At 41.5% G+C, this 23,624-nt stretch overlaps 1 protein-coding gene across 2 annotated transcripts in view; it reads left to right on the forward strand.

The window, feature by feature from the left end:
• Positions 1–23,624, forward strand: part of MTHFD1L (methylenetetrahydrofolate dehydrogenase (NADP+ dependent) 1 like) — a 226,496-nt gene that overhangs the window by 161,501 nt on the left and 41,371 nt on the right. For both annotated transcript variants that reach the window (XM_053292356.1, XM_053292364.1), the window contains 2 exons: positions 7,828–7,935; positions 10,238–10,390. In XM_053292356.1, the coding sequence (XP_053148331.1) occupies positions 7,828–7,935; positions 10,238–10,390 (261 nt within the window). The remainder of the gene's footprint in view (positions 1–7,827; positions 7,936–10,237; positions 10,391–23,624) is intronic.

Below are 23,624 nucleotides of genomic sequence, written 5' to 3' on the forward strand. Positions count from 1 at the left end.
ATAAGGAGACTGCAGAGAAGCTAAATGAGTTCTACGCTTCTTTCCTCGCAGCAGAGGATACTGACCATATACCATATACGTAATTGAGCTTTTCAGGTTTAACAGCTGAAGAACTGGGCCAGTTTGAGGTGACAAGGGAAGATGTTCTAAACTGTCTTGAAAAACTAAAAATTAACAAATCTCCAAAGCCAGATGGGATCCACCCAAGAGTTACAAAGGAACTCAAATGTGAAATTGCTGATCTCCTAGCAAAAATATGAAACTTGTTCCTCCAATCAAGTTCTGTACCAGAGTAATGGAAAGTAGCTAATGTAACTCCGATTTTCAAAAAGTGATCCTGGGGGGATCCCAGGAAACTACAGGCTGGTTAGCTCAACCTCTGTGCTGGGTAAACTGATGGAAAGCGTACTTACAGACAAAATTATTAAACATATAGAAGAACAGGACTTGCTGAAGAAGAACCAACATCGCTTCTGGAAGGGAAAGTCTTGTCTCATTAACCTTTTGGAGTACTTAGGGAGTGTTCAACAGACATGTGGACAGAGGTGATCGGTTTGACATAGTATACTTGGACTTCCAAAAAGCTTTTGACAAAGTTCCCCACCAAAGGGTTTTGAGTAAACTTACCAGTCGTGGGATAAGAGAGCAGGTTCATGTGTGGATTGGTAATTGGTTGAAGGACAGGAAACAAAGGGTAAGAATAAATGGAGTTTTCACAATGTGGAGGGATGTAGGAAGTGGGGTCCCCCAGGGATCTGTACTGGGACCAGTGCTCTTTAACTTGTTCATAAATGATCTAGAAGTTGGGGTAAGCAATGTAGTGGCCAAATTTGCAGACACTAAACTATTTAGGGTAGTGAAATCCAAAACTGACTGTGAGGAGCTCCAAAAAGATCTCTCCAAACTGGGTGAGTTGGTAACAAAATGGCAAATGTGGTTCAAGCTAAGCAAGTGTAAAATGATGCATATTGGGGCAAAAAAACCCACACCCAACTTCACATGGGGTCTGAGCTCTCAGTGACTGACCAGGAAAGAGATCTTGGGGTCGTGGTGGACAGTTCATTGAAAGTGTTGACTCAGTGTGTGGCAGCTGTGGAAAAAAGCCAAGTTCTATGCTAGGGATCATTAGGAAGAGGATTGAAAATAAAACTACTAATATTATCATGCCCTTATACAAAACTATGGTGCAACCACATTTGGAGTTCTGGTCACCATAGCTTGAGAAGAACATTGTAGAACTAGAAAAGGTGCAGAGGAGGGCAACCAAGATGATCAGGGAGCTGGAGCACCTTCCTTATAAGGCAAGGCTACAGCATCTGGGGGCTTTTTAGTTTAAAAAGAGGTGACTACAGGGAGACATGACAGAGGTTATAAAATGATGCGTGGAGTAGATAGAGTGGACAGAGAAAAATTTTCTTTCTCACAACACTAGAAACGGGTTATCTGGTAAAACTGAAGGCTGGGAAATTTAGGACCAACAAAAGGAAACACTTTCTCACACAGCGCATAATTAATCTATGGAATTCTTTGACTCAGGATGTGGTGATGGCCACCAGCTTGGAGGCAAGATGCCTATAAATATCAGTTGCAAGGGAGCAACAGCAAGTGAGAGGGCCTGCCCTTGCTCCTTGCCTGTGGGCTTCTCGGAGGCATCTGGTGGGCCACTGTACAAAACAGGATGGTGGAACAGATAGGCCTTGGGCTTGATGTAGCAGTGCTGTTCTCGTGTTCTTATGTTCTTTTGACGCTGAACATCTCTCAAAAAACAAAGTGCAAGAAGAATTGAGAATTGTCTGAGTGTTTATGTGGACATGAAATATAATGCTTTTTTTATCAGTATAGGCTGACTCCAATTACTGGGTCAATGTTTGGTAACATTTTGTTTTGTTTTAAATGAATTGGCCTGTGTCCATCACACACACTAGCTTATGATTTTTATTTAGAGATAGTTCATGAAATTAAACTAAAACAAGTTCCCTTTGTTCCATTGAAGGCAACTCTGTTAACAATGCAGTCCATACATAAAAGTTTAAAGAGCCAAAGGGGTTGTTGAGAAGTATTCTCAGTAGCTCTGTCAAGTTAATCTATCTATCATGCCAAGAAAAACTAAGATTTGCAATATGTATGAATTAAGACATTTGCATGTATTCACTGGCTGATATGTTGTGCAGTCTTACACCAGTGTTTGATTGTCCAATGCTGTTATGAGCATTTAAGGTCTTGCATAAGTGCACAAAAACTTAAAGTTGCACACTGGCATTTTGGGAGTGCAACTTCTTTTCATTATAGTCAGAGGGAAGAATAATCTCAGATGTGTAATATTGCCCTTTATTATTAATATAACCCACCACACCTTTTAGCAACCGTTCACTGACTGTGAAAGCTCTGCAGTTCTTGTGTTTTGCTATATGGCATATTTTATTTGGAAATGTGAGGAAAAAAGAAATATAGAGTTGAACCTAGTTACAGGTCAGAGGAAACCTGGTTCCAGTAAGGTAAAGGAGGAGGCTAAATTTGCCAAACAGAGGAATAATTGATACTGGAGATACACAATCAAGAACAATTCACCCATAAATAGCAGTGTTTTTATTGCTTTTTAAGAACATTTTTAACAGACAAAAGTAAGTTTCTAGTCTTTTAATAAGGAAATGGTTCTGTACTTGAGTGACACTGGGGTTGAGAGAAGGAATGAATGAATAAAAGGAAATATTTGGAAGCTATATTCTTAAGTAAATTCCTATAACATATGCAATAACATAGCAGAAACATCTCACACTGAATCTGCCTACATTGGAAAATATTAATTTGGGATGATAAAGGGGCACAACTGCTACTACCTGTAGTTTTGTTTTTTGTTTTTAAACAACAGTGCTTGAAACTAGCCCTATCCACCCCCAGCACACTACCTCCAGTGACTGTTGCTGATGTCTATCATGTTTCTTTTTAGATTGTAAGCCTTTGTGAGACAGGGATCCATCTTCTTATTTATTATTTCTCTATATAAACTGCTTTGGAATCTTTTGTTGAAAAGCGATATATAAATTTTTTGTTGTTGTTGTTGTTGAAATCCAAAGAGCTATTTACGATAGGGGTGCACAGTATAGCCCAGAAGGCTTAAAAAAACAACCACCCACTTGTATTTGTTTTGTTGGATGTATATCTCATCCTTCACATATAAGTATTCTTAGAATGACCTTTTACTTCCTTTGAGAAGCTGGCCATATTTCATATTTTAGAAACTGCTTAGCTTTTGAAACTCCTCTTAGTTTCAAAAGCAGTTTGCCCTGTGCCATAGTTAGAAGACTTGTTTTGTGTGCAACTCACACAAGTTTCATATTTCTGTTGACCCTGGCCAATAATAGCAACAGATGATAACATATTATTGTTTAGTTTAGCAGAATAAGGGGAGTACAGATCCAAGGCTGAGTGGGTATTAGGTGATTTTTCTTAAAACCACCCACAGAACATAATCTATAACCCAGCAACATAACTCACGACTAGCCTCAAGTATAAGGCCCTAAGGGATAACCATCCTACTGTGGCAGTCGATTTCCCAACACTTTAAACGCAGCTTGGGAATGAAGATGTAACACCATATTTGTGTATATCTAAAATAATTAAACAACATGTGGCTAGAATGGGATAGCAAGCAATATAGTTTCAATGGAATAAAATAGTATTATGTGCCTCTAATCCCACTCCTGTATGGTGAGGTTCCAGGAGTGCAGCACTAATTTGTTCTCCAGCTTCTTTGAGGAGAGATCACTGGAGGCTTATGGTGCCATTGTAATATTTAATCTACAAAATCTAGTTGAGTACTGCTATAAAAAAGACCTGACACCCAATAGAATTCTTCTCTAAATCACTCCTTTAATAAATGGCACCCTAAATATAACAAACATCCTTCTTCCGCCACCAGACAAGTGTTCTTCCTTTGTTTTGATTTTACAAATCTAACTTGGAAACATTGAATGTATCACTGCAGACTACAACGAACAATTAGTAGCAGAAGGGCCATCATAAAAAGGAAGCTTAGCCAATTAGGGAATAAACTAGAACTATTCCATTATTTATTTTTATTATTTTTATTTTATTTTGCATCTTTAAATATATGTGTTTCACCTTGAATGGAAACTGTGGGTTTATCAGATTCCCCCCCTCCCCTCAGTTTGTTAAAGAGCAATGTGGTAATAGGGATTCTTTCCAAACTGGATAATGATCAGGTTAAACCCTGTCATTTTACAGGAAAGCAATGAAGCATTATGTTTCTATGGCACTTTTCATCTAAGGGATCTTGTAAGTGCTTTACAGACATAAGTGCAGCAATCAAAGCTAGTGCAGCATAAGCCAGTCTGAGATTGATCAATGAACTATTGATGTCAAAGGCATCCTGCTGTAAAATTCCCTCTGCTCTGAGGATCAGACATTCACTACAGCTTCTCCTTAATCGTGAAATGAAATGTAGCTGAGGCAATTGCTGTTACTGAAGGGAGCTTATTTGGGTTAAACCTGCCTCTCTCTCTTTTTTTTTAAGGAGGGGAGAGGGGGAAAGGAAGGATTTCCTCGTCAACCCATTGGGTTCTCTTTTCCAAGGAGAAAGTTCATTTGTTTCCATTTCTGTTCTATCAGTTCCTAAGATTTACCTGGTTATCAAACATGTAATATGACAGTGTGTGTGTGTGTGTGTGTGTGTGTGTGTGTGTGTGTGTGTGTGTGTGTGTGTGTGGCCTCATGCTTGCTGTTATCTCACACTGTTGCAAGCCAGTCCAGACAAGAAGGTCTGGCATGCTTCCAGAAGGCATACAGACTCAGATTTTGACACACTGGTATATGTAGGGGGGTTCTACAGCTGGAGGGGGGCAACCACCAAGAATACATTGTGCCTACTCTTGCTGTTTGAACTTAGTACACTGACAGTTTGGTCAAGAGGGCATTATCAAACATTAGGAAAATATATTTCATAATAGCAAACCATTAAATCTCCAGAATTGCTTCCCGTAGTGATCTGAAGACTGATGCTGATTTCTGGAGACTCCAGGCCAATACTAGAGGGTTGATAACCCTAACTGCATCCAGAAAACCATAAGAAGCCCATGCAGTCACTGGAGTTACAGTTCCTGGCCCTGTACAGCAGGGGCATTGCTAGATATTTAAAAGATGGAGCCCAAGTCCATAGCTTTCCTTTTGATAATTAAGCTCAATCATATCCCCCCTCCAGAATAATTATGTGGGTTTTTTAAGTCTAATATTATAAGACAGCACCTTGATGGTGGAAGCAGCAGAAAGCTAGGTGAGGCTAGGAGCTCTCTCCCATGCTCTGTGCCGGTGCCTTCACTTCCTTTCTGGAAGAGGTCCTACAGGTGGCTGAGCTATTGTAGCCAAATTTAACTCTATGTAACTGAGCATGCTCAACTGCAGTAGAGCATGCTTAGTATGATTAAAGGAGCTGCTTTCTTTTTTCTGCCCACTATTCTTGTCAGATTTTATCACCACTTTCATAATGGGAACAAAACAAATCCAAATTCTATAAAAGAGCATCAGATTTTGTTGCTTGTGTTATCTGGCACCCAAATAACTCTGAAATACAAAGAGGGCAAGACTACAGTGGTGTTTATTAAGGCAAATTTGAAGTGCTGTGAAATGCCTGAAGAACTGGAAAGAATAGGACATTCTCAGTCTCTCAGTTTCTACCCAGTGCCCTTATCCTGACAGAGTACCAAAAATCATAGTCCAGTACATCATAAAACATTGGAAAAGCTTATTCTGGTACTGAAATCTGACAGGATACTGAAAAATTATGGTCAAGCCCTTCAGAAAGCATCAAAAAATCTTACTTCCATACTGGAGAGCTGGTCTTGTGGTAGCAAGCATGACTTGTCCCCTTAGCTAAGCAGGGTCCATCCTGGTTGCATCTGAATGGGAGACTTGATGCGTGAGCACTGTAAGAGATTCCCCTCAGGGGATGGAGCCACTCTGGGAAGAGCAGAAGATTCCAAGTTCCCTCCTTGGCTTCTCCAAGATAGGGCTGAGAGAGATTCCTGCCTACAACCTTGGAGAAGCCACTGCCTGTCTGTGTAGACAATACTGAGCTAGGTGGACCTATGGTTTGACTCAGTATATTGCAGCTTCCTATATTCCTATATAGAGTAATGAAAATGTATGGTATAGTCCATTCTAAAACATCACCCATGAGAAAAGCTTTCCTCAGTAATTAAATCTGACAGGTTAATGAAAATTTTCAGTCTAATCCATCAAAAAAATTATCTATCAGAAAAGCTTGCCCTGGTATTGAAATGTGAATGAATACTGGGGGAAACTGAAATCTGACAGAGTGATGAAAAACTATGATCCAGTCAATCAGAAAACATTACTGACAAACACTAAAATCTGACAAAGTACTGCAAAATTATGGTCCAGTACATCAGAAAGCATTACCCATCAGAAAAGCTTGTCCCAATATTGAAATGTGCATGGATGCTGGAAATTTTCAGTCTAACACATCATAAAACATTACCATCAGAAAACTTACCTTGGTACTGGAATCTGACAGGGTATTGAAAATATGCATCAGAAAGCATGGGAAACATAGGAAACTGCTATATACTGAGTTAGACCATTTGTCCATCTAGCTCAGTATTATCTACACCGACTGGCAGTGGCTTCTCCAAGGTTACAGGCAAGGGCCTTATCATGGAAGGCCTTATCTCAGCCGTATCTTGGAGATGCCAGGAAGGGAACTTGGAACCTTCTGAAGGTAAGAAAATCTGACATACTAAGAAAAAAATTGCTATACAAGACCTAGGTTGATGAGATTCGGGGCTCTTAGCAATTCATTGAGGGCCTATGCCCCATGAGTCACCCCCTGATGACATCCTTGCTGTACAGCAGGGTTTTTTAACCTTGGGCCCCCAGATGATGTTGGACTACAACTCTCAGTATCCCCAAGCAAAAGCCGTTGCAGCTGAGGATTCTGGGAGTTGTAGTCCAACATCATCTGGGGGCCCAAGGTTAAGAAACCCTGCTGTACAGTAAAGACCCCTCGTGAAGATGGGCAGGAGGCACCTGTTTCCACTCTTCTATGACATTTTACTTGAACCATCTCTAGGGGGCAGCAGTCTGCCCGCTGCCTACATATATCACCATTGCCATGGCACTCCGCTTCCTATTACCACAACTAGGAACTGAAGAATTCCAGGATTCATGGGGACTAACATTCCTGCTGGCTGCACAGCTCCATACATCAAACCATACGTTGACTTGTAAAAGGGTATGAGGCCATTAAAGGTAGTCTTGATTGTAGGATTGTTTGTAATCTGTAAAGCAACATGTTCAATTACTGTGAGAATCTCTTCCAGGGCTTTCCTAACTTTTATGACAATGTTGGGCTTTATTTGAGCCAGGACCGAGCTCTGGAGTGTGTTAAATAAGAGTGCATGGGCATGGCAGAATGTCTTCCTCTCACCCCTAAGTAAACACAGCCAGTCTCTGTAAATCTGGAATTCATGAAAAAGTGACTTCCAGAGACACCTAAGACCAAGAGCCTTTCTTTATACATAATTAAGCGCCTCTCTATATCTCTAGCTAGATTCTATATCGACCTCTGTTTTCTCCTTTTTTGTGACCATAAAGATCATCAGTAGCCACTTTCTACCACAGCAAGGACCTTTAATGATTATTAGCACTTTGCATTGTTTCTCTAAAAAAAGGACATAATTCAGTGCTAAATCTCCTCCAGAAATCTGTCAGGCAACCCTTGGCACCCAAGAGAGTGTCTTAAGAGTCTTGGCAACATGCATTAACATTCTGTCATCCTTTTTGTTTCCACAGCTTCCCATTATTGAAAAAATAAAAATTATAGCACAGAACGTCTATGGAGCTCAAGATATAGAGCTGTCTCCTGCAGCACAATCTCAGATAGCTCGTTACAGTCAACAGGTAAAAAAAAAACCAACATCAAAAACTGCAGTTGCATGCATTGTTGTAGGTGCATCCTACAATGCCCATTAATGTATGCATGCATGTACTCTCTCTCTCTCTCCCCACCCCCCATGTTGTTGATTAACAGAAATCTAATGTGCAAGACATTTCGGCTTCCACCTTTTTCAGTTGCTCTGATGTGATATAACATCAGAATAACTGAAGAAGGCAGAAGCTGAAACATCTTGCACATTATATTTCCGTTTGTTAGTCAACAATAAATTTACACAATTCATTTTTATTAACATCATCCTTCTGGGATCCAGAAAATACTTGTATGGAGTTCTGTTTGCAGCTCTAAAAACAGCCTCCCCTTACCACCTCTCTGTGTATACACACACAGGGACAGAAACACAATATGCAGTTAGCAGTGTGGGATTCCTGTGCCCCAGGGACAAAATGCCAGCTCACACAGGCCCCTGACATATAGACTTTGTACATATTGTATTTCCATTTGTAGGAACAGTCAGCAGAGGCCACTACATTTGAAATCTGGATTGTAGCTTCTCTTCCTGATAAAAGCTTTGCACATTTGTTATGTGCAATACAAAATGCACACTCAGTCATATATATAATTTATCAGCCACAAAAATAGATGCATTCCACCAACTGTGGGCCCTACGTAAAGGGGCCTCTGTAAACCAAGCACAGAGTATCTGCCTTTCCCTACATCCTGTACTCCTAGAGAAACATGACATTGTTCAGCCAGAGGTGTGCCACAAGCAGATGTGTAGATAGGCACCACCTCCATGACGTTTATAAAAATGTACTGACGACGACTACTACTACTACTACTGATATTTATATACCGCTCTTCAACAAAATTCTCAAAGCGGTTTACATAGAAAAATTAAAAATACATAAATAAGATGGCTCCCTGTGCCTAAAGGGCTCACAATCTAAAAAGAAACATAAGGCAGACAACCGCAACAGCCACGGTAGGGATGCTGTGCTGAGGCTGGATAGGGCCAGTTGCTCTCCCCTGGCTAGATCTTAGAGAATCACCACTTTAAAAGGTGCCTCTTTGCTCAGTTAGCAGGGGTTTAATGACTATTGGTGATATTAAATATCCTGCTTTGGGAACTTTTGTTGAAAAGTGGTATATAACAATGGGCAGCATCCAAACTAAGTTAGTCATGACTAACATCCCATTAATTTCAGTGGTGCTTAGCATTGCTCAGCAGTGGTGCTTGGTCATAATTAACTAGTTTGGATTCTGCCCAGGGCAGTTTCCAGGCAGTTTACAAAACATAATGAACAGTAAAAGCAAATAAAATCAGGGAAAGGGACCCTTAGAATCCAGCCCAGTGATAAAAGAACAAGAATGCCAGTGTCCATCTGGGTTTTTTCAGCCATACTTCCAGCTTCCCTCACCCCTTTGAAATCATACATGCATAATAAGCCGAAGGAACTTTCATGGTATAAGAGAGAGCATACGCCCTTTTGTAACTGGGTGAGAAGATAGAAGTGGACTGCAGAACTTCCTCCACCTAATGCTTGAGGGTTTTGCGGGGTGGGTGGGTGTGTGCAATTTTGTGTTGGAAAGGTTCTGTAGGTAACGTGTATAGGATCTCTTTGTAATATGAATCATGTTTAGTGCTTACTATTCTCTTAACTGCGTATCTGTGTGCTTATGCTGATTTGTTTCTGCATCTAAGCTCCTGTGGTTCCAATGTATAAACGTGAATTTATTGTGCATTTAATGTTTCCTGTAATGGAGTTATACTGTCTGAACATGTAAGAGTTTTTTTTAATCTTTAAAACAATCCCTTTGAAACAACTGTTTAGCCCTTAAGGTCATAAATATATATGCTTGAAAGCCTATGGCCAACCCCAGGTGAACTCTTTGGAAGCCAGCAAAATTGTTGAAAAAGTGCTAGCAGTCAAAGACTAGGACTTCAGTGTGCCACATACAGTAGCTCCTTGCACCTTTCTGAGTGTTAGCGATTCTTGGGAAATGATGTATTGAAGAGTAGTATACAAAACTTTTAAATAAATAAACTAAATTCCCATGGCTAATAGAAAAGGAATGGGTTCTGCAGAAAGGGAGTTCCTGCAGATTTGCATGGAAACAGATGCAAATTTGCAGATTTGTGTACAGGTCACAGAACCTGGGTTACTTTGGCACAGGATCTTGGCATGCTGCATGAAGTATGCACAACCTTGGCAGTAATCTGTCTTTTATTTGTTGTAGTAATCATAGTAATTTGTTTGTAAAGCAATCAACCTTCACACTTCCTTTCTGTTTGTTTTCTGTCAGGGATTTGGAAATCTACCCATATGTATGGCCAAAACTCACCTGTCCCTCTCGCACATGCCTGAGAGGAAAGGCGTCCCCACTGGCTTTATTCTGCCTATTAGTGATGTGCGGGCCAGCATTGGAGCTGGCTTTATTTATCCACTGGTAGGAACGGTGAGTAGAGTCTACTGCATTTGAAATCCAGGTTGTGGTTTCTCTTCATATAAAGACAGACGAGTGGAAACACTTTTAAAGTGTTCCCAAAGACAATAGATTTGGTGAGTGTGATTTTTGTTTTGTGACTTATTTACCTATGTCAGGATTTTGTTCTGTTCTAAATGGTCATTTTGCTTTAGGGTTTTTGAAAATAAAATATATGCTTGACTTAAAAATAATCACTTGCAAATGACTAGCAATGCTGTTTACTGTATTAGATCCTGATAAACTTGCAAGGTAAACTTTAATGAATGGGATCCCTTAAGCACTCTGGGTGGAAACAGAATAGGTTTGTTATATGTTCAATACCATATAGATATCAGGCAAGGAGTTTTTAATGTCAGCTAATGTGTGATTTTGTTTGTGGTTGTCACAGCATTCTCCCCACCCACATGGGAGCAATTCCATATCAAACAGACCCAGTGGAGGCCCAGGATCCCTAAAGAGCAGGTGGGGCACAGAAAGCTCCAACAAACAGGTTTATTGGCTTGCCATTTACGGTAGGGCAGCAGATCCCATTGCCCACCCTGGCCCTCTGCCTTTAGGGAGGGACTTTTTCCATGGCAGCCCCTCTCTCTTGCCAAAACCTCAGACAGATTGCCTGTGTTCTTCCGATGAGTACAGGACATCTCTTGCTGGCCTCCTCAAATAGGGGCAAGGTGTGGGCACAGCCCAGTTTCTGCCTCCTGTCTTCAGGTGGAGTCAGTACACCAGCTCACCCGTGTTCTCCCTGCCAGGTCATGGTGCAGGTCTGCAGTGGTCTTATTAAAAGATCTACTATACAAAATATAGGAATAATAATACTGAGAAAATAGTAGTAATTGCCAAACTAAATGATTGATTGATTGATTGATTGAGTGAGTGAGTGAGTGAGTGCTGTCAAGTCGGTGTTGACTCTTAGTGACCATATAGATAGGTTCTCTCCAGGATGATCTGTCTTCAGTTTGGCCTTTAAGGTCTCTCAGTGGTGCATTCATTGCTATCATAATCAAGTCCATCTACCTTGCTGCTGGTCATCCTGTTCTTCTCTTTCTTTCAAAATTTTCCAGCATTATGGACTTCTCGCATAATGTGTCTGAAGTATGATAGTTTGAGCCTGGTCATTTGTGCCTCGAGTAAAAATTCTGGATTGATTTGTTCCATGATCCATTTGTTCGTTTTCCTGGCTCTCCATGGTATCCTCAAAGGTCTTCTCCAGCACCAAAGTTCAAAAGCATGAATGCTTTTTATATCTCGCTTCTTCAGAGTCCAGCTTTCGCATCCAAAGAGTGTCACGGGAAAAGCCACTGTCCCAACAATTCTAATCTTTATAAGTATAGACACGTCATGGCATCTAAATATCCTTTCCAAGGCCTTCATTGCAACCCTACCAAGTGCTAGTCTGAGGCGTATTTCTTGACTGCTGGATCCTTTACTGTTGATGGTAGATCCTAAAAGGCAGAAACTACCCACTACTTTAATGTCTTGAACTGAACGAAATGATGAGGCAGCAAATCCATGTGTTTAAACCCAAATCATCTGAAAGCACACATAAAGATGAGGGGTCCAGTTTAGAAAGCAAGGGATGAAGAGAGGTCCCACAGCTTACCTTCATGAAGTCCCTCTCCTCAAGTGACTTTCTCTTGGAGAGACTCATTCATTATTGGTACACCAACTGGGAGAAAAGTGCCTGGGACAAGGAACTGTGGGGGATCAAGCCCCATCCCCATTTTCTATATCATAGCAGCAGATCTGGGTTCAAATGCATGTCTCTGAGATGCTACCTACAAGATGATACATTTATGAGAAGCATGAATGCATCTCATAGATCTTGATCAATAGATCTTGATCAAAGCATATTGGCCAACAAACTGTAGAACCAGTCCTATGAGCCCAAATGGGCATTAGAATTTTTCTCAAACAGCAGCCCCTGTGGGGAGTTTCAGAAGCAATATATGATACATACTGATTGAGGATCATCTGTCCAAAGGAAAAATATGACACTGGATTAGCCCAACTTGCTTGCATGAGGAATTCTGGCCATTACATGCAGCTAGAGAAAAACTGCTCATGTAAGTCTTTCATGATGTAACATGAAATTATATCGTTCATGATATAACTAATGGTTTGGTTATATGGCCCCTTTTTGAGCTGTGAATTATGTGGCTTGTTCTGTCAACTCAAAACAATGATGCTATTCATGGCATGAATTATTATTAATTATGAAGATTACTTATGTAGCTCTACTAGTAATGGGACTCGAGCACCAATCCATGTCAGAAGACCGTGTTCTTTTGGTGCTGTTATCTCATCTTCCCAGAGCACAGCTTGGCTTCCTCACATGTAGCAGCACACTGGGGAGTAACTGAGAGTATCTGACATATTGTTCTGCATTGCCACTGAAAAGGAGGCCAGGAAGGAAATTATTCTTGACTAGATGTGCTTTTGGAATTCAGGAAATTCTGTCATAAGGACTTTCTGGCCTTGGGGATATGCTTTCTATGTATATGGCCAGGAAACATTCCTTTCACTACAAGTACAGCAAACTGTTAGCATTTCCTAAGGGTAATCCATAATGTGACTTCAGCCCTTTTGTGCACTCTTGGGAAACCTGTCAGTGTTTTATGGAATGTTATGAATAGGGCTAAATAACTACTAGCATCATTGAAATCACCAGGATATTAGCTGTGCAGGTCAGCTTCCTGTTCACAGTGCACTTCTGGCTCCCAAACCTCCATTTCTGAATTAGAGATAGCGAAGAATGAAATAATTTGCAATTACTTACCCCAAGAATTCACGTGGACTGCTTATGTGTGTTCCGGTGATATGGACATTTAAAGCAACTCCTAAATATATCAGACTCCATGTGTGATATATCTGCAAGCACTGCCTGCATTATTTATCCCTCTGCAGTGGAGAAAAGTTTTGTTTTGTTTTTTAATTAAAAAATGTATCAACCTTTAACAGAGGAAACTGGCAGTAAAACTACTGGTACCTTTAATTAATACTACCATGGCTTTTATCTCATCTCCCTACCAACCTGACTGAAAGGATACAGTCTGCTCATAGCTGGACTGTTGACATCATGCTTTCTGCTATACAGAAGGACAAGCAGAAGGCCTATTGAGTGTGTTTAGGAAACTGGTGAGTACATTGGTGAGTTATGTTTGCACTAGAGAATTATTGGATTCTCTAGTGCATGTGAACAGACTCGTCTCCACCCAAAAGTTACTGCAGCTTTGTACTTTCCCACGTTTTAGTTAAACTGCTTTGCTTTGTAGTGGTGCTATGCTCCATTCAGCGCATAAAGATGCAACTATGGCTTCCCCCAGGGACACTTTTGATTAAAAGACGATACAGTGCCGTATTTTCTACCTCCATACAGAGTTGAGATAAACATAGCTTTACTGTGCCAGCATTTCAAGTCACTTTTGTCAACCCATTTTTTTAGAATAGTCTCTTCCAGTTTCTAATCACATCATTGTGAATTTGAGTGTTTCCACCCAATTATTCTTGCTATATATTCTTAATATATATTAAAGTCACAAATGTAGTGCAGTGTTCGATATGTTGGCTTCACTGCTCCATGCTTTCCCCAGCTAGCCTTTTGTTAAAAATAACTTTTAGAACCCATCAGATTAGACAGTACTGAGCTATATGGACCAATGCTCTGATTTGGTATACGGTTTCCTATGTAGGTGGCTTTATGGATTTTTAAATTAGTGATATAAAGCTTTAACTCCATAATATTGAGCATAGCTCCAATAATACGGAGCACGTCATAGCCAGGTAGTCACTCTGATCCAACTAAGGGCTGGTGCATACTTATATTCAAATTGAACTGGCTTTCAATTCAATTCAATTCAAGAGCGAAGGAAATGATTCTACTTTTGGGTGCATAAGGCCCTGGATTAAGTTTACAGACCAGCCCATGCACCAGGGGAAAGGGGTCACACCTTAGGAATTTTTTAGAAGGGAGGAGGAATCATTCAGTGGTACTGCCCTTCCTCTGCATGCAGGAAGTCACAAATTCAACCACTGGCATTTCCATATAGGACTGGGAAGTACCCCTGTCTGAGACTCAGTTAGTGTAAGCAAGACTGAGCTAGATGGACCAATGGTATGGCTCAGCAGAAGGCAGCTTCATATATGTTCCTAGCTAGGTAGGGTATCGTATGTTGCAGAATATGAGCTGTCCGTGTGGTTTTCAGAACAAACACCAGTGCAAGGTTTAATTCAACTTTACTTGTGAGAAAGGCTTAGAGGTCAGTACAGAACTTGCCGACTCTCACACAGGAACAGGAACAGGAAGAAGAATAAGAACTCCTAGCTAGCCCAACTAGTACTGAGGAAGCTACAGTGCGCCCCTTGGCCGCATAGTAGATTACATGCAAACTATACACAGTAAGTTAGGGTGCAGCTGTTGCATCCTATATAATAAAGTGCTTGGTGTGCATCCGTGTCTCCCTCGGCTGTTCTGGGCATGCGCACAGCACATGCCCAAGAAACACTGAGGGAGACACGACCGCCGGCACCAGGCGGCCATGTTGGCCAGTTGGTCGGCCCAGCCGCTGGGAGGCCAGATGCGGCAGCAGCGGGTCCGGGCTGGCCGCGGGGAGGGCAGAGGCAGCAATGGCGTGTCGGGCCCAGCCCCGAGGAGAGCAGAGGCGGCAGCGGGTCCGGACCAGCCACGGGGAGGGGAAAAACGGCAGCGGCGGGTGGCATTCTGGGTGGCAGCGGAATTCTCCGCCTGGCCGGGAGGCCAGAGGCAGCGGCACTCGCGGCGGCGGCGGAAGTGTCCGCCCGGCCGGGAGGCCAGAGGCGGCGGCGGCGGGTCTGGCTGGCCCGCACGAAGGCCAGAGGCGGCGACAGCGGGTCCGGCCCGCCCCTACTAGCGCCCGTTATTTAACGGGCTTAAAAATACTAGTAGCATAATAACAACCCTGCTGGATCAGGCCCAAGGCCCATCTAGTCCAGCATCCTGTTTCTCACAGTGGCCCACCAGATGCCATTGGAAGCCTACAGGCAGGAGTTGAGGGTATGCCCTCTCTCCTGCTGTTATTCCCCTGCAACTGGTACTCAGAGACATCCTGCCTTTGAGGCTGGAGGTGGCCTATAGCCCTCCAACTAGTAGCCGTTGATAAACCTCTGATATTCCAACATTGATATACACCTGATGTGATATCCCAACATTGTATACACCTAAAGTGTATTTCCTTGAAGTAGTTATGGCAGCAGCTCTCAAAGCCAAAGAGGCAAGTTACTGCTTACTTTAAACAAGAAAAGAAAAAGCCTCATTGATGAATTTCAATAGCAGCCTGAACTGCACATACAAATGTCCTTTCAACCACACACACGTAATTCTTTGCATCATGGTCCATGTCAGCAAGGTATTAGTTACATCTCTCACATATTAGTGTTATACTATACTTTGCTTTAGTGAAACTTTAAATAAAATCACTTCATCTGTGAACACCCCATAGACACTGGAGTTCACATCAAATTCTTTCTTTATGAACAGTGAAACAGAAAATAGCTTTCTCCGCTATTTGCTGAAGGTTAAAGATTCTAACATTATTCAGTGTTTTGAAGTGACTTACAAATCATTTGCAGGTAATGCATTGGAACCTACTTAGTACTGTTTCATAAAGTCCAGAGGAATAGAGCAGACGTGGTGTTTTGAAATTAGTAATGTTCCAGCAAATGATTTTTCTTTCTTTAAATGGATAATATGTGATGACTAATACATTAACCAACAATAGAAGTGACAGATTACTTATGTTTAACAGCCAAAGTACTAATGATCCTTGTTAACAAGGAAGTAAGATCTGAGTACTTGCTGTTTAAAATTTAAAATATGTTATGATAATCATGTGAGTCAAGGAGGGAAAATTGTGTGTTAAGGACTTTGGGGGAAATGTATTTCTGGCAGATATTATTAGAACCCTTGCTTAATATTTTGAATGTTTTTCAATGTACTGTCCCATGCTGCCAGACATTTGTTTAGTATAGAATTCAAGAAGGTGCATAGGTCCCTTGTCTAGCAGTCTTACAATTTGAGTATTTATTCATCTTCCATTGCTGTCACTTAATACAAGCACTGAAAAGACTAAGAGATTGCATGGGAGCACCCTGTTCTGCATTCTGTTCCTTCTCTGGGCAAATGGCAGTATGCAGTCTGGTGACATTTCTCAGCATCCTTCTATGCTGTTTATACCAGGGTTGAAGTTGTGATGCCATTTGACTGTGCTTGGTTAGGGCCACTTCATAGGTTTTAGTAAAACACAGTTCCCTATATTTCCATTGTGATGTATCATTGCTTCCTTGTTTACCATGGCAGTTGTCACAAAGGTGTTCTTTCATTGCTTCAGGAAATGTCATCCCACAGTAAATATGTGGGGGTTAAAAAACAACAACACCCTTTTTGCTGTAGTGTGTCTAAAACAGACATGAAGTGGGAGAGGAGGGCTAAAAAATTGTACTTACGATCATGTAGAATTAAAAACTCTTCAGTGAATAGCACTATAAGATTCAGTTGTGCTGTGGGGATATATTCTTTTATGGCTGTAGATTTTATATATTTTATGTATATTTTATGGCTGTTTTAGAAGCTGAAGCTTTTGCTTATATAGTTTCTGTTGTCTGAGTCTTGGGTGAAATTAGTCTACAACAAGCCTGCTCAACTTCGCCCCTCCTGCAGATGTTAGCCTGATGGATGGATGAAGTGCCATTAAGTCGGTGTCATTCATTGCTGTCGTAATTGAGTCCATCCACCCTGCTGCTGGTTGTCCTCTTCTCTTTCTTTCAACTTCTCCCAGCATTATGGACTTCTCAAGGGATCTGGATCTTCGCATAATGTGTCCGTAGTTTGAGCTTGGTCATTTGTGCCTCGAGTGAAAATTCTAGATTGATTTGTTCTATGATCCATTTGTTTGTTTTCCTGGCTGTCCACGGTATCCTCAAAAGTCTTCTCCAGCACCAAAGTTCAAAAGCATCAATGCTTTTTCTATCTTGCTGCTTCAAAGTCCAGCTTTCGCATCCATAGAGTGTCATGAGAAAAACCACTGTCCGAACGATTCTAATCTTTGTAGGTATAGACATGTCACGGCATCTAAATATCCTTTCTAAGGCCTTCATTGCAACCCTACCAAGTGCTAGTGTGAGGCATATTTCTTGATTGATGGATCCATTACTGTTGATGGTCGATCCTAAAAGGCAGAAGCTATCTACTATTTCAGTGTCTTCATTGTCAGTTCTGAGGCTGGTTGCTGTAGCCATAGTCATTAGTTTAGTTTTCTTTACATTTATTTGTAGTCCCATTTTTTCACTGTGAGTGATGTAGGCCTACAGCTCCCATAATCCCTGGCTATTGGCCACTGGGGTTTGGGATTATGGGAGTTGTAGTCCAGAATCATTGGGGGGGGGAGTTGAGCAGGCCTGGTTTACAATGTATCTAGGTTTGTCTGAAGATGGGGAGACAGGGGGCATATCCAATGATTATGGGGTGGATATCCCGGTGGTGGTAGAGAATAGAAGAAATACTGTTGGCAGGTCAGCAGGCCATTACAGGGAAGGGAAATCAGAAATCTAATAGCTGTTTCCCCTTCCAGCTGTTGGACCTTGGGTAGCAGTGTCAACTACCCACAGAGCCTCACCTTGCTCCTTTGTAATGCCAAGTGGGTCCAGAATAAATAAGAAATAATCCATAATCTGATTATGGATTAAGGGGCCAACCTGGTATATATCACAGATACTTGGTTGGAGGAGGCTGGTGTCCCAGTCTGATACCAGCTGCTTCCTCCAGGGTACTCTCTTGAGGAGCAGGTGAGGGGGCAGGGAGGTGGAATGGCTGTGGTCTATAAAAATAACATCTCCCTTACCAGGATACATGTTGAAGTGTCGGACCATATTTAATGTGTGTACTTAAGTCTGGGAGCCAGGGATAGACTGGGACTTTTGTTGGTGTACTGATCACCCTGCTGCCCAACAATGTCCCTAAATGAGCTGATGGACTTGGTCTCAGGCTTGGCGTTGGAGTCTCCAAGGCTTGTGGTTCTGGGAGACTTCAGTGTTCACTTTGATACCAGTTTGTCCAGGGCAGTAGTTCATAGCAACCATGACAACCATGGGCCTATCCCAAGCGGTAGGGGTGTGCATGAACCAGAACTTGCGGTTGAGTTCTAATTCTAATTGAATTTGAACCGAACTGCCTGCTGCCGAACTGGTTTGGTGGAACTGATTGGTTGGTCCAGTCTGTTTGACCGAACCAGTCCGGCTATACTTGTAAAAAGGAATCCAGTGAGTAAAGGGGTGGGGAAATCTACAAAGGGGCAGTGTGGGGATGGGGAGAAAAGTGATGTAAAGTACTCCTTACTAGCTGGTGCAGCTGCTGACTCTGCTGCTCGCCCTCTCCCAGGTGTTGCCCAAGAGCACAGAGGTCCATGCATGCCAAGTGCACAGAGGCCACAACCGCACCATTGACTTGGTAAATATGGACCTCCCCACACTTGACAGCGCTGGGGAGGGGCTGAGTGGCGGCCCCACCAGCATTACTTTCTGCCCCCACCCCAACTCCCTTTGATGTAGAACCAGTCCGCTCGTACCAAACTTGGTTCGGTTCAATCACAGACTGAACCAACTGATCCACAAGCTCACATCCAGTGGAGTTGTTGGGGTTGTGAGAGGGCTGGTGCTTGCCCCTCCTCCCTTGAATCAGAAACTGGAACCATCGATTACCTGTTGTGATGTTTTTAATGAGTTCTTTGTGGATAAAATCTCTCGTATTCGGGCCGATGTAGACTCAGTCCCCACAAATATTGCCGTCTAATGCGGAAGTGTTCGCAACTTCTCTTATTTGATTAGGTTGTATCAGTTTCAGTTTGTGACTCCTGATGATTTAGATAAACTGCTTGGAATGATGCAGCCTAGCACCTGTTCTCTTGACCCTTGTCCGACATGGCTTATACTCTCTGGCAGGGGGTTTGTTGTAGAAGGCCTGGTAGATATTATAAATGCTTCTCTGAGAGAGGGCAGGACATCTTAAGAAGGAAATCATTAAATCACTTCTGAAGAAGCCTGAATTGGATCTCAGAGTTAAGCAATTAGGCCTGCCTCCAACCTTCTGTGTTTGTGTAAGGGAACTGAGTGTGTGGTGGCCTCCCAGCTCCAGGCAGTCTTGAAGGAAACTGCTTATCTAGACCCATTTCAACCTGGTTTGGAGGCCGGATATGGGGTGGAGACTGCCTTGGTAGGCCTGAAGAATGATCTCCAATGGGTATTGACAGAGGGAGTGTGACTCCATTGGTCCTTTTGGGTCTCTCGGCAGCTTTTGATACTATCAACCATAGTATCCTTCTAGACTGTCTGAGAGAGCAGTGGGAGGGCACTGCTTTGCAGTGGTTCCACTCCTACCTCACAGGCAGATTTCAGATGGTGTTGCTTGGAGACTGTTGTTCTTCAAAACATGAACTTTTATATAGCATCCCCCAGGGCTCCATACTGTCTCCAATACCCGTTAACATCTACATGAAACAGCTGGGAGAGATCATCAGGAGATTTGGTACAGGGTGTTATCAGTATGCTGATGACACCCAGATCTATTTCTCCATGTCAGTATCATCAAGAGAAGGTATAACCTCCCTAAATGCCAGCCTGGAGGTAGTGATAGGCTGGATGAGGGATAACAAACTGAGATTGAATCCAAATAAGACGGAGGTACCTATTGTGCAGGGTCAGAACTCGGGAGATGATTTTGATCTGCCAGTTCTGGATGGGGTCATATTTCCCCAGGCACGCAGTCTGGGAGTGCTTCTGGATCCAAACCTCTCCGTGGTGGTCTCAGGGTGAGGCAGTGGCCAAATGGTGCTGTCTATCAGCTTCAGCAGATATGCCAGATGCATCCGTTTCTTGAGATAAATTACTTCAGAACAGTGGTACATATGCTGGTGACCTCCAGACTTGACTACTGCAATGTGCTCTATGTGGAGCTGCCTTTATACATAGTCCAGAAACTGTAGTTGGTACAGAATGCAGCAGCCAGGCTGGTATGTGGCCGAGACAAAATTACTCCTATATAAAAGACTAATATGGTTACTCTTTGGTTCTAGGTTATAACTAGCACTTTGTATGATCAGCACCTTGTATTTCACCCAGAAACTTATTGATAACCACTGCAGACTCAGTGTGATTCAGAATCAGTTATACAAAGTGCTGGTTATAACTAGTATTCCCTCTAACAGGGATTCCTAGATGTTGTTGATTACAACTCCCAGAATCCCTAGCTGCAATGGCTGTTGCTTGGGGATTGTGGGAGTTGTAGTGACCAACAACTTGGAATCCCTGTTAGAGCAAACAGTGGTTATAACCTAGAAAGCCCTAAACAGCTTATCCCCAGAGTATTTAAGAGAACATAATCTTCACTATAAGCCCCATCGCTCATTGAGATCATCCAGTGAGGTTCATTTGCAGTTGCCACTAGCTTTTCTGGTGGCTACACAAAGATAGGCCTTCTCCTTTGCTGCACCCCCCGCCCCCCAACTCTGAAATGTGGTCCCTGCTGATGTAAGAGCCTCCCCATCTCTGACAACTTTTAAAAGGTCTTTAAAGAAACATTTATTCACCCAAGCTTTAACTAGACTTGTGGTTTTAAATTGTTCTAAGGTTTTAATTCATGTTTTAATTTGATTTAAGTTTATGTAAGCCGCTCAGAGATGGAAGTTTAGGGAAGTGTACAAATATAATTAATAAAACAAATATAGGGAAACTTGAATAGAAGCTATGGCTTAGTGTATGCTTTATAGTACGTGTTATTAATTGCATATATGATGCACCCAATTCAATCCAAAATATCTCCTTCTAAGGTAAATCTCAAAATTTGGAGGGATCTTTGGCTGAAACACCAGAGCGCAACATTTGTATTGCTAGTCTAGATACAACCAGGGTCTGACTTGGTATTAAGTAGTTCCTAATATCTAGACCAAAGGTAACTCACATCAGTTACCACACTGATGTGAGTGTATCTGTCATAATTTTCCTCTCAGCACAGTTGACCCTTACCTGAAAAATAAACTCTGAATGATGGCATTTCATTTTCTTTGCTTGTGAACAGAATTGTAAAAACAAAAGAGAAATCTATAATTTAAGAAATTGTATAAGAAGTTGCATTTAGATGTGTGAAAATGTTTCTCAGAATAACCTTAAGCACCAGAGCAAAGTAGGCTATATTTCAATATAATTGCATTATAAAGGTCATTTGTGCTAAGTCTAATAGGTCAACAGTATTCTCATTTCCTGCTTTGCATTCCAGACTACTTTCAGTTGATTCTGACAATTGGTTCTAATTATATAATGTGTTAGGGTAGCATACATGTTTATTATTTAATCACCATGTGTACTGTACTTCTCAGAGTAGTATTTTTTTTCAAATGTTGTGTTTTATTATATTGTAATGACTGGGGGGGGGTGGAATCTGCAGCTAGCTAGCAGCACTCTAGAGTAGAACAACATTGGTTTTTTTCTCTCCTTGTAGCTGTTTTGGCAGCTGGAGGTAGTTTAATTTTGATAAGTTTGACATAAAGAATGGAATGTGTTCATTTTTAGAGGCCAGAAATATTGGGGGAGAGGGTAAAGAAAAACTAGACATCACCACTATTGATGGTTGGTTCCTCCCCTACCAAAAAAAAAAAAAACCCAACCAAAAAACTTTTAATTCTCATTTACTGGTGCACATTGAATGAACTGCAATGTCAATATATATTGCTCTGTTAATAGCACTGCAAAAAAACAACAACTTTGAAACAGAATGTCAGAGGAAGAAAAATAGAGCTCATTGGATTCCACCCCAATATGTCTAAATTAGAATTGCAGGCATCTACCAGGAGGGTATTTAACATATATGGAAAAAAAGAAACACGGACTCTCATCCTTACCCTTCTAGAGAATCATGGATTTTAAACAGGTCTTTGTGCAAGCATCTGACCAAGTGATCTTACTTTCTTATCACAAATGCAACATGAAATGTCTAATGGATTGCACAGAATTGAGCTATAGATCAATTTATCAGGCAAAGAGTGTGTGTTTTGTGGAGTTTATCTACCTTGAAAGAGTATGAATCCAAGATGACAGAACACATATCCAAAATAAAATCCCTGCTTAACATATCAAAATTGTATTTGTCATATGAACTGATCAGGCCTCCAGTCAAATCAAAACATATGTGTGTTACTTCAGGGCATCATATTCCATCTACATTTTTAAGCAGTCTTCCATACTCACATGGATCATGTTAAAAAAACAACAGAAGCCCCAGAAGAAGCAGACATGAATGTGCTTGTTTATTCCCCCCACCCCACTCCATGCTGCCCATCAAGTTGAGCTCCAAAGATGAAGGTTAAATAATTGAGAATAACCATAGCCAACTATACCAGTAGAAACCCACAAAGCAATTACAATTTAGAAAATACAAAAGACCAGGTAAGGTGGAGAATGTTTTAGAAAATGGATCATTGTTTGCATTTATTGGACTGTGTTATATGTTGCTCTTTTAAGGTGTACACCTAAAACATGTGTTTTGAAACATATGCTTCATTCAGTTACAGTCTTCAGAGAACCAGAATTGACTGCAGCTTTCTGTAGATTGTACATTTGGTGGCAAACCTGGTTTTGCTCTCATGTAAGGAGAGCAATGCAACAGGAATTGTATTGTTCCACTGCTTTTATAAAATCCCTATCCATTATTTATCATCTCAATAGCACTTTGCAGTGCACAGCAAACTTTCAAAATCCTTTTCTAATTTAGCCTCACAAAAACCCTTAGTTGGTGAGGCAGAGAGGCACTAGAAAGTAGAAAGCTTCATGACTGGATAAAACTGTGAATTTGCATCTTGTACGTTCAAATTCACTACAGTCCACTGCATTGCACTGTTTCTGAATTTAGTTTTTCATAGGAAAATTAAAAGTGTTTGAAATTGGCTGGATCTGTATTTTTCAAATTGTTTCAATAATATGCTTTCCTGTAGTTTAGAACAATTAAGATTAATCCAATCGTATGCTTCACACCATGGTTTTGGATGGTGGGGTACAAAGTACTATTATGCCTAACAAGAACCATTACAAACCCAGGAGTAGCTGAGCCATTTCAAAAACCTTCACATCCTCATGAGGTCTTGTTGCTTTATTGTCCTGTTAATGTCTTATTACTTGATCTCCATTCGAA

This window comes from Hemicordylus capensis, chromosome 1, assembly GCF_027244095.1.
Source record: "Hemicordylus capensis ecotype Gifberg chromosome 1, rHemCap1.1.pri, whole genome shotgun sequence".
Lineage (NCBI taxonomy): Eukaryota > Metazoa > Chordata > Lepidosauria > Squamata > Cordylidae > Hemicordylus > Hemicordylus capensis.